The sequence below is a fragment of the Petaurus breviceps genome, unplaced genomic scaffold, assembly GCF_028583685.1.
Source record: "Petaurus breviceps papuanus isolate PSGF00001 unplaced genomic scaffold, PetGlider_PUasm1.0 131, whole genome shotgun sequence".
Lineage (NCBI taxonomy): Eukaryota > Metazoa > Chordata > Mammalia > Diprotodontia > Petauridae > Petaurus > Petaurus breviceps.
In genome coordinates this window covers 2,676,191-2,695,178 of record NW_027185674.1, presented here as the reverse complement: position 1 = coordinate 2,695,178, position 18,988 = coordinate 2,676,191, and the positions used below count along the sequence as shown (strand labels likewise).

At 38.8% G+C, this 18,988-nt stretch overlaps 1 protein-coding gene across 2 annotated transcripts in view; it reads right to left on the bottom strand.

Annotated features, from left to right (window-relative positions):
* Window positions 1-18,988, bottom strand: part of DYM (dymeclin) — a 622,931-nt gene that overhangs the window by 93,704 nt on the left and 510,239 nt on the right. For both annotated transcript variants that reach the window (XM_069104416.1, XM_069104414.1), the window contains one exon: window positions 10,347-10,529. In XM_069104416.1, the coding sequence (XP_068960517.1) occupies window positions 10,347-10,529 (183 nt within the window). The remainder of the gene's footprint in view (window positions 1-10,346; window positions 10,530-18,988) is intronic.

Below are 18,988 nucleotides of genomic sequence, written 5' to 3'. Positions count from 1 at the left end.
ATATTACGAACTTGCTATTGAGCACATCAGAAAGAATGGGAGGGAATGTGACTAATGGGAATAAAAACATGGAACCACACATGCACCGCCCTGAGAGAGCCTTTGCCCGACGAAGCCCATACCACACTGATCTTTCCCATTCTTGGCATCTTCCTAACATTTATTTGTAAACTGCAATGGTCTTCTATCTTGCCATTGTTCTCTAGTCATTTCATGTCTGTATTGCTGCACAGAGCTCTCTAATGAGCTCAGACTCTTTAAGCACATGTACAAAAGGCAGAAGGAGGAGCCCTGAAATGGAGATGAACAGAAAAGAGAAGCTTGACCCTGGAAGAACTAAAAGCAAGGCAGAAGCCCCAAATCTGAGGCCCACAAAATGCTAGAGGCAATACAAAGTTCTCTTTTTTTCTTTTAAAGCAATCGGGGTTAAGTAACTTGCTCAAGGTTACACGGCCAGGTGTTTCTGGGTGGGTGCTGAGTATCTGAGGCCGGAACTGATCCCAGGTCATCCCGACACTGGAGCCGGTGCTCTTACTTGCTGTGCTACCTGGCCGCCCCCCCCCCCCTTTTTTTTCCTTTAGTTATGTTTAAGGCAAGATCATCAGTGTTTGTAGAAGGCAGAATAATGTTTAAAGGTCACTGAGTGGGCAAAGCTGCTCGACCTCCTTTTGTCCCAGTCTTCTCCATTAAGACACTCGAATCTGAGAGAATACAGCCAATGTTGTGACCCAAGATAGGTGAGAAGATACTGAGTGTATCTACCCGCTTCAAATGAATTGCACCCCAGTTTTTAAAGGAATTTGTAGATGTGATCCGAGCCATGATCCTGTAGTAAAAAGAACGCAGGTCTTGGAGTAAGATGAACTGGGCTTAAGCTGATACTTCCTAGCAGGGCAATGTTGGGTAAATCACTTTGCTTCCTGAGCATTGTTTTCTATTTATAAAATGGGGGAAGTACTGCATTGCCTACTTCTCTGGTTTATTTTCAGGGGAAAAACCACATTGTACAAACCATAAAATGCTATAGGACTGTGTAAGCTATTATCTCAGGACTATCACTGGAAATCTTTGAGTATTCATGGAGAACAGGAGATGGGAGACAGGCAAATGTCTTGATTTTGACAAAAGAGAAAAAGTTAGTACTTTGCACATTACAGACTAGTAAGCGCAATGCTGCTCATTGGTAAAATTTTGGGCTGATTATATGCATGATTATTATTATAATATTACTACTACAATACAAATTATTACACACCGATTATACACTTACACATATCCATGTAGTTCCCATTAAAGCCCTGGATTTGGAGTCCAAAGAGCTGGGATCAAATCCTAGTTTTCTTATTAACTGTCTGATCCTAGGCAAGCCACGTAACTTCTGTAGCTCTGCATCCTCATTTTAAAAATGAAGAGGATGGAACAGACAATCCCTGAGATCCCTTCCAACCCCAAGTCCTATGATTCTCTATTTTCTATTCTCTGCAGTACTTAACAGAGTGAACTCTCCTCCCCTGCTTGAGGTTCTCTTCTCCTGGGGTTTCAATGACTCTACACTGTTCTAGTTCAGTTATCTCATCAGTTTCTTTAATTGGACCTAATTCTTCCTGCCTCTTCAACACCATTATCCTCAAGGCTCAATCTTAATACCTCTGGCCTCTTTACTCTACGTTCTCTTTGCTGAGGATCTCATCTACTCCAAAGTCTTCAACTATCTCCATGGAGATAATTCTCAGAGTTCCATTTCTAGCTCTTACCTCCTCTTTGAGAGAAATAAGATGTTGTTCCTGATCTCAACAAGTCTGAATTTTAGTAAGGAAACTATAATGCACCTAAATTGTAATAATGACACTATCAGAACATAGGACAGACATAGGACAGGCATGAAGCAAATCAAGTGTCTGTCAGAGGCAGAGATGATTTCTGGCCAGCACAGCGTTTGGGAAGCATCAAGGAAGGTTTGATGGAGAAGCAGCAAGTGAGCTGAACCTTGATGGAAGAGAAGCAGCCAAAAGAGAGAGGTGGTGGGAAATGCTGAAGAGTCTTTGGGGAGGAGTTGGAGGACAGCACCCCCTCTCCCTGCTTTCCCCAGTCCCCTCTGACGGATTAGGCTTTCTCCTCTCTAGACTAATAGGGACTTGTGTATAATCATGATTTTGTTCTGCGTGAGAGAAAGAGATGGTGCCCTTCCACAGGCTCTGGGGAGGTGGTAATTCTGCTCAGTATCATCTTTAGCATCTGTGACTCCTCTGCAGACTTCTCTCCCCTTAAAACCAAGAGTGGGCACAGATCAGGACACTAAAGTTTGGGCCCCAACAAAAGTACAGGCAGCAGGCACAAGTTAGCCTTTGCTAGGCTCCCCAGAATCCCTTCTTGTGCCCTAGGGCTTCTGTTCTACTGAGGGGATATAACAGGTCAGTCAAGTCAGTCAATGAGTACTTAGCGACTGAGGGGAGAGAAGATAAGAGTTTAGGGATCAGGGAAGGCTTTGTGTAGGAAATGGCATCTGAGTTGAGCCTTAAAAGAAGGTAAGTATTCTGAGAAGTGGAGATGAGGCAGGAACTCATTCCAGGAGCACACAGCTAGGAAATGGAGAATTATGTTTGAGAAACAATTAATAAGCCAGTTTGGCTTGAAGATAAAATTTGTTATGTGGAGTAGTAAGAAAAAACACTGGAGAGTTGGAGAAGAATCAGATTGTAGAATGCTTTTGAATTTTATCTTTTAGGCAATGGTAAATCAAGCAGTAAGGGTTTTTGAAAAGGACTGTGACATGGTCAGACCTGTGCCTTAGGGAGACTATTTTGGCAGCATGAACTGGAGATGGCAAGTTCTGGAAGCAGGAAGTCCAATTAAGACACTGTAATAGTATTTCAGGTTTAAACTGAGGAGGGTTGGAATTAGGGCTGCTTGAGAAAAGAGAAGGAAATTGAGGTGAGAGTCATTAGAGGTAGACTTGACAAATCATAACAATGGATCAGATGAGAAAAAGGGAGGGAGAGGACAGGGTAAAAAATGACTCCGAGTTTATAAATCTGAGTAAATGGGAAGACAGTGCTACCCCTAACAGAAGTAGGAATCTGGAGAAGGGGCAAGTTTTGGGGTGGAAGGAACAATTAGTTCTGTTCTGGATCTCTTGTGTTTTAAGGGATATCCAGGAATAGAAATTCAGCAGGGAGTTAACAGTGTGGAGCTTGGATTTAGGAGAAGTTATAAATAGACATAGAAATTTTAGAATTACTTGCATAGAGATGATGCTTAAACCCACAGAAGCTGATGAGATCTCCGAGAAAGTATATGTAAAGAGAAAGGAGAAGAAGGTCCCAGGAAAGGTGAATGGGGAGTGGTGAGAAAGGTAGGGGGGAAAACCAAGAGAAATGCTGCAGAAGACAAAAAAGGAGAATGTTTAGGAGGAAGGGATGCTCAACAGTATTAAAGAATTCAGAGAGATTAAAGAAAATAAAGATTAAGAAAAGGCCTTTGGATTTTCAGTTGGGAGACTGCTGTTAACTTTCAGCTAACTTTTCAGTTTCATCTAAGTGACAGTATAAGAACTCAGACTACAAGGGCCTGAGCCTGAGTATTGAGGACAGAGTCTAGAAAATACCAGAGAGAACAGGATTGAGGACAAAATGAGAAGTGTTGACCTTGGCAAGAAGGGCCACTCTGCCTCAGAGACAGAAGAGAAGGGAAAGAAGATACGATCTGAAGGTATCGAGTGGGAGGGCTCCTAGTGACAGAGGGCTTCTATTTTTCTCAGAATAACAGCATGTCAATAGTTGGAAGGCACCTTAAAAGCCTCCTAGTTTTAAACCGTATACAAACTGTCCATAAATAATCCACTCCTAGAACAATATGCAACAAGTGGTGATTCAGTTTTTGACTGAAGATTTCCACTGTGGGGGAACACACTACCTTCTGAGGCAGCTCATTCCACTATTGGTTCCTAACTGTTACAAGATTTCCTGACGTCAGGCCTAAATTTGCCTCGGCAGCTTTCATTCGTTGGGTCTCGTTTTGCCCTGTGGAACCAAGCTGAACAAGTCTAATCCTTTTCTATATCACAGCCATTCAGATATTCAAAGACAGTTATCATGTAGCCCCAACTCTTCTCTTCTCCAGGATAAACATCCTCAGGTCCTTCAACAGTAGGTGAAGACATCTACGGAGAGGCAATGTGGGGGCTTGAGGAGCAAGCAGTCAATCAAGACAGTGGGATGGTGTTTCATAAATTTTTGTCGAAATGTGTACTGTGCAGTGCAGAGCACATTGGGATTAGTATCTCAGTAGTTTGGAACAGCATATGAATACAAACAATCTAAGACTGCATTAGTCTTTTGGGTAGCCATACTGCTTGTTGGCTCATGCAGAACTTGAGATAAAACAAAACAAAACAAAACAAACCCAACCCTGCTGCACTACATTGCACACTCAACTTAAGTCAGGTTTCTTCCACATAGCATTGAAAATGTAATTAACCATCTAGTTAGATATGGAGCTCAGTTAAAAATAAGTGAATTATAGTCTCAGTCCTCTACACATTATTCTGACTGATTTTTGTTTGTTTGTTTTTTTAGCATTCATTTTATTTATCTTTAGTTTCCTATTCTCTCCCTTCCTCTTTTTTTTATTCTATGTCTCCCCAATTACATGTAAAAACAATTTTAATATTCTTTTTTTTTCTTCAAATTCTGAGTTCCAAATTCTCTCTTTCCTTCCCTAAGATTTCTTAAATAAATATCCTAAAGAACTCCAGGCCCACATCACCAACTACCTATTATATATTTTCAACTGGCTGTCCTTTAGGAATATCAAACTCAGCATGTCCAAAACAGAATTCAGTTTTCTTCTGAATTCACCTTCTTCCTAGCTTCCAAATTTCTGTCAAAGGCACCACTACCTCAAGAACCACCTCCTATGTGAGACCTTTCTTGATCCCTTCAGTTGCTTGGGCCCTCCCTCTCAAACTACCCCATTTTACTGAATTTATACACAGGGATGGGGAACCTGTGGCTTGGAGGCCACATGTGGCCCACTGGGTCCTCAAGTGTGGCCCTTTGGCCGAACCCAAACCTGACAGAATTAACATATATACTTGTCTCCTGTGTTAGAATAGAAAGCTCTGGCCTCCCATGAAAGTGGGATTTACTGAGTCATCAAAGGATGTCATCTTCCTGAGGATGTATGGTCATTCATTTACATTTCATGATTCTTGGATAGGATTTTTTGACGTCAACTTAAAAAATAACAATTAAACTCTAAGAAAGGCAAATTAGTACAGTGATAAAAAATAAGAGCAAAGGGGTAGAGACGATTAGACATTTGAAAAGAAGCCTCAGTGATTTTCCTCAAAAATTGGAAGAGACCTCAGTGACCATCCAGTCCAAATCTTACCTCAAAGGTATCCTCATTATAACAGAAACTCATGTTCTGCTTAATGACTTCAGTTCATTCCATTTCTGAATAGCTCTAATTGGTAGGAAGGTTTCCTGACTTCAAGACTAAATTTACCTATTTGCAACTTTCATCCATTGTTTTTATTCTCTGGGGTCAAATACTTCTCTTGTACACACCAGCCCTTCACATATGTGAGATAGATATCATGTGTTCCCTACCCCCACCCGCCCCCTGCCCCGAGTATTCTCTTCCCTCTAAACATTATCAGTTCCTTCACCTGATCCTCCTATGACACAGACTTCAGACCATTCACTATTCTGGATGCCTTCCCCTAAGGACTCCCCAGCTTATCAATGTCCTTCCTATACTGTGGCTCCCAGAACTGAACACAATACTCTAGATGTGGTCAGCCAGGCTAAAGCTTCCTGGGACTATCATCACGTTGTTGCTCGTTGTTCTGTCTCTTAATGCAATCCAAGATGGCATTTTTGGTTCCCACATCATGCTGATGACTCCTACTACGTGTGAAGTCCCCTAAACATCCTCAATTTTTCATACGAGCTGTTGTCTAACCAGGCCTTCCTGTCTTATATTTGTAAAGCTGATATTTTGCAATCTAACTATAGGACCTTACATTTAACACTGTTGAATTTGATCTTATTCAACCTCCTGACTGTATCGTATAGTAGGTCTGTCATTCTTTTTAGCATTGAGTAATCTACAATTTAGAAAAATGTAGTAAGTACTTAAGTTCTATCTATCTATCTATCTATCTATCTATCTATCTATCTATCTATCTATCTATCTATCTATCTATCTGTCTGTCTGTCTGTCTATGCCTGTTCATCATGAATGAGGGCACAAACAGATCCTTGAAGAACTTCAATGGAGACCTTCTGCTATGGTGATATTGAACTACTTATTTATTTATTACTGTTCTTTGATTCAGGCCATTTAACCAGTTGTGAATGCATCTAATTGTATTATCTTCTGGGCAAAATATCTCTATCTTTTATATAAGAATGGAATGGAATTACTTTATCAACTGCTTTACTAAAATCTAGGTAGACTCCATTCTTATGATCTACTAGTTTAATTGGACTCAAAATATGAAATAAAGTTACTCTCTTATGATCTGTTCTTCATGAAACCATTCTGACTCTTTGTAATCAAAGCTTCCTTTTCTAGACTTTCACTAACCATCTCTTTAATGACCATTCTATAATATTCCCAGGAACTGACGTCAAGTTCAGCTCATGAGTCTATAGTATGTAGATTCTGTTCTCTTTTGCTTTTTGAAAATCAGAACATTTGCCCTTTTACAGTCCCATAGCACACTGCCCAAATACCATTCATCAACTGCATGGCATTTTTTGGTTTGTAAAGGTCAAGACAGAATTATAAGCATACCAAAAAATTCTATGTCCATTCTTATCCTCCTGTGAAATATTTAAATATGTTTGTATGCCAAGTTATGCTTTTTTTTGTCTTATTATTAAGGTGGTCGGCTGATCTCAAATCAATTAACAACATATACACAGGACAGACAGATTAGGAGAACAAAGAGGGGGGTGTATAACAACATTTGTTTTGGTTCAGGTGGTTCCTTAGGTACAAAAATGACTCAACAATAACAACAAGAATCATTTATATAACACCTTGAGGTTTACAAAATACCTTACAAATATTATAACATTTTATTCTTACAACAACCCTGGGAGGTAGCTACCATTATTACCTCCATTTTAACGATGAGGAAACTGAGGCAATTACACAGCTAATAAGTCCAATCTGCCCTCAGGTCGTATTGACTCTAGGCTCAGTTCTCTATCCACTGCATAAACAGCTGCTTCAGAAAATACAAGTTCAGTTGATAGCAAAGATTTGGAGCTTTAATTTTAGTTCACTTTTACAAAGAAAGATAGCAATAATTATGAAATAGTTTTGATTCAGGAAAGTTGCATGTAACATTGTAAAAACTACAGCTAGTTTTATGCACAGTGCAGGAAATAATTTTTGGTGGCAAATATATTATTAATGTTAAAGTCTAGGATAAGAGGCTAGTTTACAATCCAAGACTGATCTGAACTAGTACAAGGGAATAAAAAAGCAAATAGTACCTGCTGTATTAGATTGGATTTAGCTTTCTTGAGCAAAATATTAATTTGTTATATATATATATGTTAATTTTCCTAATTATAGCCAACACATATGCATAATTTGGTTTAGATATATATGTAAATAAAATTAAAAAGAATTTTTTCCAAGACAGAATGAATGCTTAATGACTTATTTAGAAATCAAGAAAAGCAGCCTGGTGTCGTGGACATAGAGCTGATCTCAGAGCCAAGAGACCTGGGTTCATACCTGGCCTCTGACATAAACTGGCTATGAAACCCTGGGCAAGTCACTTAATATTTCAGTTAAAGATAGGTAAGTCTATAAGTTGCAGAGAGAGAGTGCTGATCTTCAGTGATAAACAAGTTTTTCATCAGAAAGCCAATAGCAGCTAGGTGGCACAGTGGGTAGAGTACTGGGTCTAAAGTCAGGAAAACACGAGTTAAAATCTAGTCTCAGACACTTACTAGCTCTGTGATCCTGGAAAAGTCACTTAATCTCTGTCTTACAAATCAAAAATCAGTTTCTTTGACTGTAATATGGGGATGATAATAGCTCCTATCTCACAGGGTTATTGTGAGGTTCAAAGGAGATAATATTTATAAAGGACTTAGCACAGTGTCTGACATGTAGTAGGTGTGATGAACAAATGCTTGTTTCCTGTATGATTCACTTTTTACTTTATTAACAAAGAGCAAACTGTGGGTGAAATTAAGAGATCATTCAATTGATAAAAGTATTTAAGATAATGTATTTATTTAGATTTATTCAAGCATTAGAAACAGAACGAATAGTTAATGACTAATTTTAAAATAAGAGGGTTAGTTAATGTGAGCAGTAGGAATTACTTTTTACATCAATAAGTTGTTAAAGTGTGGGTGGAATTAAGAGATCATTCATCTGATAAATACACTCATGATAGAGTTAAATTTATGATCTAGGATCAGAATGCTTCATTTAAAAGATAATTCTTTTGTTATATTAAATATCACAAACTACATAAGAGAGGCTAGCATTTTGCCAGTAAATACTATACAATTAAATGAGAAAAAAATAATATACATTCAGTATATCTAGGACCTTAAGCAAATTTTACTATAGATTAAAGAATTCACTATTGACAGAGGAATTACGATGTATTTTAAAAACATAAGATAAAGTCCAAAGAGTTGGCATAAGTAACAGTATGTATATATGAGAATTATGAAAGGAAAGTAAACAAATATAATTCAGTTTCTGGTTTTTAAGAAATACTGATGGGAAATCTGAGTACAATATTTATGGAAGGGGAAATAACACACTTTTTTCTTTCCCTTTGGCTGACTAAGAGAGAAAAATCTATTCCTGAGTTGTCCCAACCATGCCATTTCTTAAAATGATGCATACAAGTTTCCCTCTCTCATGTCAAAGCAGACTGTAGGGAAAAACTTCTCATGGAAAGAGCCAATAAAAGTTGGACCTTTCATTTGGGCTGCCTTATTGTGTTTCATATCAGGATTTTGAAATCCTTTAATATAGAAATATGATTATCCATATTTTAGAGACAGAAAATGGGACTCATGAAAGTGAAGGATTTCCCGTGCTGACTCTTAGCATAGGGCATCGTCTAAAAGACAGAGTATTTAAGAGTCTTGGCATATCAAGGAAAATAACAGTACTTTATGGTGCAGAGGAAGAACAAGTGACCTTGGTCAGAATATACAACTTAGCAATTATCCAAATGCATATGGTCCGACTTCACAGTCCTGCATATTGCTAACTTCTTCAATCCATGAAGGTAGTAAGTACCTTAGCAATCTGAGGATCATTTCTGTGAGGAAAAGTAGCAATTCAAAATAAAACAGACGCCCACCCAAACATGAGGTAGGAGAAATACTATTAAAAATGAGTCTCTAAAAGCTGGGAAAATTTTAACTGGGCATCAAATTACTTTCAAATCCAAAAAATATTCTTAGGATAGCAATGTTTATAGGTAAATATATTAATTTATATTTCAGGGATTTTGGTAGACAACGACTGTCTTTGTCATAAAGCTGTTACATGTTTACTCCATTTCTTTCTTTATGATTCATTTCACCTGTTATTTATTTTTATTAAATCTGCTGTTTGGTAATCACAGTTTTCTCACTATTACAGGTCAAGGGTGTGGTTTAATGCTTAATGGACTAGCAGTAAAAAGATTCACTTACTACCATTGAGTATATAACACATTTGGTTCACAAGTCCCTAGGTACAGGGGTGGTAAATCTAATAGAAGCCTTTGGGGAGAATATGTTCTTTCTATAGCCTTTATTAAAGCTCTATATTATCTAACTCAGTGCTTTCCAAGTGGGAGTTGGGGACCCTTCTGTGGCTCGTGGAGATAAGCAACATCAGAAGATGCTACAAGGAAGAGGAGCAATGGAGTAGAGTAAGGTAAACACAGTCATTGCCTGTTGCAGAAGGGTCAGGTGGGGTAGAAGAATAAGAAATTTATAGGCAGGAAAAACAAAAAAGAAAAAAAAACCCAAGAGGGGTGACTTTGTAAACGACAGATGGGACAGATGCCAAGACTCTTACGCAGAAAAAACAGTCTGGAAACCATGATTCTACTTGATTTTTACCTAATTGGGCAAAAATGGTATCGAAAAGACATTTCACAAATAAAGGGTAAAACACTACTGTGGCAAAATGTAAATCATTCTTGTTTTTCTAGGATTGAAAAGAGTGGATGAAATGTCATTGCTATAGTGTTGATCAAGGCTTGCTAACCCAAACTTTCTCTGTAGGCTGAACATGTCTCCACTTTTAAAAATAATTTCTTGTAAATCACTGTGAGCTCTGCTCATACTTACCAAGTCTATGTTTTGCATGATATCTTGAAATGAAGGGTGAGTTCGAAACTGTTCAAAGAGGTCCCGCTTGTACAGCAGAGCATACACCAGATTTGGGTTGTGGTGGAGAGAATTTGTCAGGCAGGAATTGATGATCTCTAACATCATTCGAATCACTTCCTCAATCACATTCAAGTCCTGTGCCTTTGAAAACAAAAGGGAAACACTACAGGTTAAATGAAGTGGTCTTTAAAATAAAAAGGAATTAGAAAGAATGAGAATAACCTTTTTATATGTAACAGCACTAGAAAGATCATTTAGGAGAAGAGTTTAGCGATTTCAAGTAATTTTTTCAATAACTTAGTAATTAGGGTTGTCAGTTTTGGCTTAAAAAATAGACTTGTTTCACTCTTAAACTCAGAGTGGAAATATTAGAGATACCACAAAAATAATAAAAAGAATCATAGAGTTGTGAGGAAACACACAGATCATCTAGTTTTCCCTTGTTCTGTGAACTGGGAAACTGAGTCCCAGAGAGGTTAAGTGACTTGTTTAAAGTCGCACAATTAGGTAGTGGTAGAGTCCTTAGACTAAGACCCAGATCTTCGGCCTCCTAGAGAAATGCTCTGTGTTACTCTGAAAGGGTTAAGTCCCTTGTATGTAGAAGGAATTAATGCCCATCGATGGGTAATATAGAAAAAGACATTTCTATATTAAACAATTATAAACTCACTCCACATGCCCCCACCCCATTACTTATGCCTCATGTAAGGACAAATATAATGTTATTATAATAGAAAGAACATCAAGTAGGCAATCAATAAATATTTATTAAGCACCTACTATGTTCTAGGTACTGTGCCAAGCACTGGGGATATAAGGAGCTCACAATTTGAAGGAGGAGACAAGAAGAAAACCAGTATGTACAAACAAGCTATATAGAGGATAAGTCAGAAACACTTAAAAGAAGGAAGGCACTAGAGTAGGCCTGCATAAGCTGTGGAACCATGGGCTGCTTGTGGCAGGTCAAAGGATTTCTAGTGGCCAGCGGAAAATGTAGAGGAAAACATTCTTTGTACGTAGAGGAAATCCTTTGGCATGCTGCAAGTGGCCCAGGGTGTAAGTGGCCCACAGGCTACAGGTTGTGCAGGCCTGCATTAGAATTAAAGGGTTTGGGAAAGACTTCCTGTAGAACATGGGATGTTAGTTGGAATTCAAAGGAAGCCAGGAGGTGGAGATATAGAAGGAGAGCAATTCAGGCATAATAGCCAGAGAAAATGGCTAGAGACGAGAGATGGAGTGCCATGTTTGTGGAACATCCTGAAGGCAAATGTCACTGAATCAAAGAGTATGTGGTAGGGAATAAAATGTAAGAAGACTGGAAAAATAGGAGGGGGCTAGGTTATGAAGAGCTTTGAATGCCAAGCAGAGGATTTCATATTTGATCTCAAAGGTAATAGGGAGCCAGTGGAGTTTAATGATTAGGGAGGGATAGTTGGACTGGAAAATCACTTTGGTGATTGAATGGAGGATGGATTGGAGTGGGGAGAGACTTGAGGCAGGAAAATTCACTAGCAGGCTATTGCAATAATCTAGGCATGATGTAATAAGGGTCTGCTTTAGAGTGGTAGCAGTATCAAAAGAGAAAAAGTGGTACGTTAGATACCAGAAAGATGCAATCAACAGGCCTTGGTAACAGCTTAGTTGTGGTGAGAAGGGGGTTAGTGGTGAGAGATGGTGAGGAGTTGAGTATGACTTCTAGGCTGTGAGCCTGAGGGACTGGAAGCATGGTGCTGCCCACCACAGTAATGAAGAAGGGGTGGGGTTTAGGGAAAGAGAATGAGTTCCACTGTGGACAAGTTGAGTTTAAGATATCTACTGGTTATCCAATTCCAGATGTCTGAAAGGTAGATTAGAGGTCAGCAGAAAGGATGGAGCAGAATACGTAGACCTGAGAATCACTTTCATACATAGAGATGGTAATTAAATTCATGAGAAGTGATGAGAGCAACTAATGCAGCAGTATAGAGGGAGAAGGTAAGAGGGTCCAGGACAGAACTCTGAGGGATACCTAGGATTGGAGGGCATGATCTGGAAGAGGATCCAACAAAGAGATCAGATAGATAGAAGAAGAAATAGGAGAGAGTATTGTCCAGAATTCTCCTGCAGAGAAAAGAGTATCAAGGTTAAGAGGGTGATCAAGAATGTCAAAGGATGCAGAGATGTTGAGAAGAATGGAGACTGAGAAAAGGCCATTGGACTTTGCAATTAAGAAATCATTGGTGACTTTGGAGATAGCAGCTATTGGTGGTATGATAAAGATGGAAGATGGTTGTATGGGGTTAAGAAGAGTTAGAGGAAAGAAAGTGGAGGCACCTATGTCACTGTGGCTATAGCTTAGCCACAAATGGCAGAGGAGATACAGATGATGGATAGTGGGGATGGAAAGATCAAGTGAGAGTTTTTTTCAGAATGAAGGAGACATGGGCATATTTGTAGGCAGTAAGGAATGAGGAAATAGACAGGGAGAGATTGGAAATAAGTGATAAAGTGGGAATGACAGGCGGGGCTATTGACTGGATGAGATGGGAAGGAATGGAATCACCTGAGTAGGTAGAAGGGTTAACCTTGGTAAAGGCTTGGTAAAAAGTAATGCCAGTGAGGCCACTTCATCAAGATAGAAGTGAAGGAGGTCGTGGCAGTAGGCATATGAGAGACAGAAATGAAGAAGGAAGATGAGGAAGCTCATGGTGAATGGCTTCATTTTTTTTTTTTTAATATGAAGCAAGGTACTCAGCTGATGGGGTGAAGGAGGGGGAATAATGAGAAGAGGGATGAAAAGGTTTGAGGAAGGATGAAAAAATGGCCACTGTGGAGAGCAGGATAGTGAGTTGATAAGGTAGGAATGTCTAAAAGCAGAGAGGGCTTAGTTGAGGTTGTGTAACATAAATTTGTAGTGGATCCAGTCAGAATGGTTGTGTGACTTTTCTCCACCTTCATTTAGTAGCATCTATGTTGAAGCAAAGATGGCAAAGAGTAGGAGTAGTCTAAGTCTGAAGTTTGGCAAGGCATAATCAGACAAATGATGAGGGAGCTAGGGATTCAAGAGAGGAGGACAGTGTAGAGTTGAACTGATTCACCAAGGGGTCAAGAGGAGACAATGGCTAGTGCAGGGAAGATACCTTGGGAGAAGCCTGAGGGGTCAAGAGATTAGAGATTATGGTGTGGAGAGAGTGGAGTTTTGTAAGGGGAAACAGAGAGAGAGAGAGAGGAAGAAAGCCAATAGATTATAGTCTTATAGATATAGGGATTTTAGAGTTCCTGAACATGGAGGTAGTGCATTTGTGAAGGTGATGGCAAGATTAAGGGTCTGACCATTTTTACATGTGGCTGATGTGGGGTAGAGGAGTGGCAGGTCATAGGAAGTAAGTAGGTTAGAGAACTGAGTGGTTAGAGAGTTTGAAGGAAAGTCAATGTATATACACGCACACACACACGTCTGTGTCTGTCTACCTATTTATCTCTATCTATATATCTTTATGCTGATGTTCCCTAGTATGGGAATAGGAGTTGGGGAGAAGAGAAAAATTGTAAGTCATCTACCAGATTTATTGAGGAAGGAAGGAGAGTGACCTGGAGTTTTGTAGCCCTAATCCTAACCCTAACCCTAACTTTAAATTCCTGCTGCTGGGATTCTGTTTGGGTCACAGATATGAATAGCATGAACCTGAAAGGAGGAAAAATTACTGAGTGATAGAGGTTAGGGAGAGAACCTGAAAGCAGTAATGGGGAGCCAGGAGTTTTTCCATTCTCCCATCTTGACCAGTGAGCCAAGGGGAATGAGTGAATGTATAGTCAACATTGAAAAGGGTAGCTAGGGAGGTTGTGTCATTGGAAGGGAGCCAGGGTTCAGTAATACCTAGTAGATGGAAGAAGTAAGAAAGGAAAAGATTAAGGTTGCTTATGGAACAGGCATTCCACAGGGAACAGTGGAAAGAATGCATGGTGTTTGGTTGAAACTTTGGGTTGGAAGGGTTGAAGGGATGGGGAATAAGGAACTGGGAGATGAGGTGGAGAATGAGGTTTTGATGATGATCTATAAGAGTTCAGAATCACTGCATATAAAGGGTATGATCAGGTGTGAAAATGTTCATTATTGAATGGGGAGTACCACTTCTCTTCCCAAAAGATTGGGCTAAAGGCAAGTGTAGCATGAGATGGAAGACACAGAGTAAAATGATCAGATGGGAGGACCTACTTCACTACTCCTTCTTCCAAAGGGCAGAGATTAGGCAGGAAAGGGCACCGCGAAGATGAAAGTCAAATCCACACCCAGGAGAAAGAAGTCCCATTCCCCACCAAATTCATCTTCCTCCTCCCTCAAGGGACAGGTGCAGCAGTAGATAGAAGATCTGAGGTCAAAGGGAAGGTTGTTCCTCTTTGCCCTGGAGGTTTTCCACATCCTGATCAAGAGACTGGGAAGGTAGCAAAAGGTGGAAATCGCCTCATGCTGGCACAGGTAGAAGCTGTTACTTTGGGGCAGATGGAGATGCCAAGCCCCTTCCCTATGGGAGCATGTTGTGCACAGCAAGAAAGCATAAGGCACAGAGTCAGAGTCAGGAACGTTCAATAAGAAGTCAGGAGGACTGAGGTTCAGTCCTGCTTTGGCCATTTTCTAGTTACATGACCTCAATTAAATCACTGAACCTCTAGGCCTCACATTTCTTATCTGTAAAATAAAGGGATTAGGTTAAATTATTTTAAAAATCTAATTTAGCTTTAACATTCTACAGTTCAATGAGTCAATCAACAAATACTTCTTAAGTGTATACTGTAGTATATGCCATCCTGGTGCTACAAAGACAAAAACAAACAGTCCTCTGCCCTTGAGGAGCTAACATTGCAATAGGAAAACAATGTGCAGCAGTGGAAATAAATATAACACACACACACACATATAATAAACCAGTGGCAACACCTATTACTCTGCCGAAACACAAGTAACTGGAGAGGAAAGGCCTCAGAGGAGGTAATACACTACAGAGGGGCAGAGGTAGTAACTTCAGGCAGGGAGGTGGTTTGTACAAAATCAGAGAGACAGAATCCGTGTTTTTGTATATGAGGAACAGAAAGCAGGCCAGTTCAGCTAGGAGACTGCTAGGACAGCCTGAAGGGGAATAATGTCCAAGTGGCCTGGGAAAGTAGGGACAGAATCAGATCATGAAGGGCTGTAGTTGTCAAACAGAAGGGGTTCAGAATCACTGTTCTGTGTGGACTAAATATGGCTCCACTTTTAGAACTAAGGAGTCACTGGAGCTTTTTGAGCAGAGAGATGACATGTTCAGATCTGTGTATTAGACATAATTGCTTTGGAAGCTGTGTGGAGGATAGATTAGAAATGGAAAAGACTTGAGGCAAGGAGACCAATTAGGAGAATTTAACAAGAGTCCTGGTAAGAGGTGAGGGGTAGGGTGGCTAGGTGGTGCAGTGAGTAAAAGCGCCGGCCCCGGAGTTGGGAGGACCTGAGGTCGGTTCTGGCCTCAGACACTTAACACAAAAAACTAGCAGTGTAACCCCGGGCAAGTTACTTAACCCCAATTGCCCTCCAAAAGGCAAACATAAATTAATAAAATAAAATGTTAAAAAAAAAAAAGAGGTGATAGGGCCCAAAAAAGGTTGTGGATATGCAAATAGAGAGGTATGTAAGAGATTGTATGTAAGGTATGTAAGACAAAATCAACAACTGCCGTCTACACAGGGGATCTAAGAGTCTGATGAGACAAGGAGGCGAATGTGGGCACCGGAGAGGGCACTGATGGCTTCAGCAGAAATGGAGCAATTATAAAGCAGGGAAGGGTAGATTTTTGGGGAAAAATAATTAATTTTGTCTTAGATATGTTGAGTTGAGAAGAGTATAACAATTTATAATGCTAAATAGAACTATTAATTATCATATGAGAAGAAATCACAACAATTAGCCTTTAAAATAAGTATTACTACTATTACCCCCCTCCTCCTCTGTATTCTTTAAAGATCTATTTTTATTTTGACTAGCTCTTTGATTTTGTTTTGTGGTCATACACACCAGACAGTTTGTGTGGAAGAGTTTCTTACAAAATTTCACTTATTTTTTTTTATATGCTGATCTACTGAGGCAAAACCTTTTAAATGTGTTTAAAACTATTTAAAAGTAAAATTGAAATTCTTTTTTTTTCTTTTTGGAGGGCAATTGGGGTTAAGTGACTTGCCCAAGGTCACATGGCTATTTTGTGTGTTAAGTGTCTGAGCCAGAATTTGAACTCAGGTCCTCCTGATTCTAGGGCCAGTGCTCTATTCATTGTGCCACCTAGCCATCCAAAATTGAAATTCTTTATCAATAGCTGTGGGGACCAATGTTTTTCATTTGGCCACTAGATCTTATTCAATCTCTGACATATATTAAGATCTCCTTGGTAAGCCTAAGTGAAAGCGTTTCATCAACTTGTGGAATAATTGTTTCTTAAATTATAGATGAACTATGAGAAGTTTTAGATTTCAAGTGGTATAAAACTGCCAAGTGCATGAGTGGTAAAAAAAAAAAAGTTTTTATTGAATAGGGGGAAAGGAAGAACACTTTAAAATTTGTTCTTACAGCTTCAGTTCATACCAGAATTATAGAAATGCTGAAAAATAGGGCTTAAAACCCCTACCCTTGATATAACCCACCCTAAGCAGAAGACTGGTATCTATGCACTCCTGTCTGATATATAGATCTATAGTAGGGAAGCATTTTTCACCAGATACAACTAACTCGGTCTTATTTTAAAAACAAAACCAAAAGTTTATCTTAACAACAACTACAATCCATTTTTCTTTTTTTTAAATTTATTTTCTTTTCTTTCCTTTTTCTTTCTTTTTTTTGCCTTTTGGGGGGCAATTGGGGTTAAGTAATTTGCCCAAGGTTACACGGCTAGTTTTTTTTTGTGTGGGTGTTAAGCATCTGAGGCCGGAACCAAACTTGGGTCCTCCTGACTCCGGGGCCGATGCTTTTACTCACTGCGCCACCTCGCCACCCAACAACCCATTTTTCAATGAAAAACTGTTGGCACTTCTAGCACATACAAAAAGACATACATTTATAATACACATTATCTATCTATCTATCTATCTATCTATCTATCTATCTATCCACAAAAAAAAAGCCAACGAATCTGCTGGTTAAAAGAATATCTGGGAGGTGAGGGAGAAAGGAAAAGAGGAAGGGAGGAAAAAAGGAAAAAAAAAGAAACATTTGACTTACACATTTCAGAAAAGTACATTAAGCAGTGACCGTTTTTTATTATAATTTTATTATATTTTTATTAAAGTTGTTAAAAAAGAGTATTTCAAATTTTACCTGTTCCTTCTAAAACCCAGTGAAATTATTTACATTATTTTTATAAATATAAAATTAGAACAATAATCTTATTTCCCTGTAAACAAATACTAAGATATAAATAAAACAAGGCCTGAAGTTAAAAAAAAAAGAAGAAAGACATTGTTGGAACTGCAACTTTATTAGTTTTACTACTTTGATTCACTTCTATCTAGTCTAGGCAATTTTGCCTCTTAATATGGTATTAAGAACAAACATTTATGCCTGTAGGAGCATAATTTGCAATACAAATTTATATTACCATAGAACTATCCGAGTTTTTGGACACTTTAAAAGAAAAAGAACAACACTTTTGGAAAAATCAAGGACTAAAAGTATTAATTTTGTTACAACCTCCAATTTCTAAAACTTGGACTTCTTCAATTGTTTTCCCCTCTAAGAATATGAACCAGAATGTTTTGTAGTAAGAGTGAAAATAACGTTGTTTCCCAATTTTAAATTAGAACATATAAATGTCACACAATGCTAAAGAACTGCCCCTCCCACTTATAAACACTTCCTTAAATAGTTATAAAGATTAAAATATTATGGGGGGAAACAACACAAATATTGGCAGGTTGTAAGAATATAGCACATCCAGCTAACTGACAACCATCAATAAAACTTAAATAAAAAACCCGTCATATTAAGAACTCCATGATTTTGTGTTGCATCCGTATCATACATAAACTCACTCTGCAGAACAAACTTAAATGAGTTTGGGGAGAATTGTTCATCAGTACCCCTCAGTCTGGGCAAGCACAGATAAGTTGTGCGCTATATTACTGGGAAAAACTCTTGAAGCAGTGAGATCACAGATTCATTTGAGTATTTAAGCTTCTTTGAATCTTTATGCAAATGCCAATGAAACTGTATTGAGAAAGAATCACATAATTTAACCCGTCCCTTAAAGGAATATCCATTTTGACATATGGGATAACTTGTCATCCAGTCTCTCTTTGAAAGCTTCTAAGGTGAGTGGGCAGGGAAATCCACCATCTCCTAAGGCAGTCTATTCTATTTCCGGATAACAACTGTTAGGAATCATTTCCTGAAATCAAACCTTAATTTCCCTCTTTCTACCTTCTACCCATTGCTCCTTATTTTGCTCTCTGGAGTCAAACAGAACAAGTCCATCCAACCCTTTTTACACATGACAGCCCCTCAAATGTATTCAAGTTATTATGTCTACACATGATGAAGCTCCTGAATTCCAGTCCATTTTTATTTTTACAATGTGGCAATCCTGGTCAACATTCAAGAAGCTGTT